Source organism: Austrofundulus limnaeus, unplaced genomic scaffold (assembly GCF_001266775.1).
Source record: "Austrofundulus limnaeus strain Quisiro unplaced genomic scaffold, Austrofundulus_limnaeus-1.0 Scaffold3631, whole genome shotgun sequence".
In the NCBI taxonomy this organism is placed as follows: Eukaryota; Metazoa; Chordata; class Actinopteri; order Cyprinodontiformes; family Rivulidae; genus Austrofundulus; species Austrofundulus limnaeus.
This window is the reverse complement of record NW_013956033.1, coordinates 1-572: the sequence shown is the minus strand read 5'-3', so window position 1 is coordinate 572 and position 572 is coordinate 1. Positions and strand designations below refer to the sequence as shown.

General features: G+C 54.2%; 1 protein-coding gene across 1 annotated transcript in view; it reads left to right on the top strand.

Moving 5' to 3' along the window:
• The window catches only part of LOC106511936 (receptor-type tyrosine-protein phosphatase mu), a gene marked incomplete at both ends in the record, with an annotated part of 3,314 nt that extends 2,790 nt beyond the window's left edge, over positions 1–524 (top strand). Inside the window, 1 exon segment of the mRNA XM_014000652.1 lies at positions 361–524. Within this exon segment, the coding sequence (XP_013856106.1) occupies positions 361–524 (164 nt within the window).
• Positions 525–572: the final 48 nt, after the last annotated feature.

The window sequence follows — 572 nt, the reverse complement described above, 5'->3', positions numbered from 1 at the left end:
CTGTTGACATGTCTCACCTGTGTTCCTCCTCTGACCTCCTGTTGACATGTCTCACCTGTGTTCCTCCTCTGACCTCCTGTGGACATGTCTCACCTGTCTCCTCCTCTGACCTCCTGTTGACATGTCTCACCTGTGTTCCTCCTCTGACCTCCTGTTGACATGTCTCACCTGTGTTCCTCCTCTGACCTCCTGTTGACATGTCTCACCTGTCTCCTCCTCTGACCTCCTGTGGACATGTCTCACCTGTGTTCCTCCTCTGACCTCCTGTGGACATGTCTCACCTGTGTTCCTCCTCTGACCTCCTGTTGACATGTCTCACCTGTCTCCTCCTCTGACCTCCTGTCCTCTCTGTGTCTCCAGCCTCAGGACGGGTACCGCATGGTCCAACAGTTCCAGTTCCTGGGCTGGCCCATGTACCGAGACACTCCCGTCTCCAAACGCTCCTTCCTCAAACTCGTCCACCAGGTGGACAAATGGCAGGATGAGTACGACGGTGGTGAGGGACGCACTGTTGTACACTGCCTGTGAGTACTACTACTACATACAGTACTACACACAGTACTACACATGGT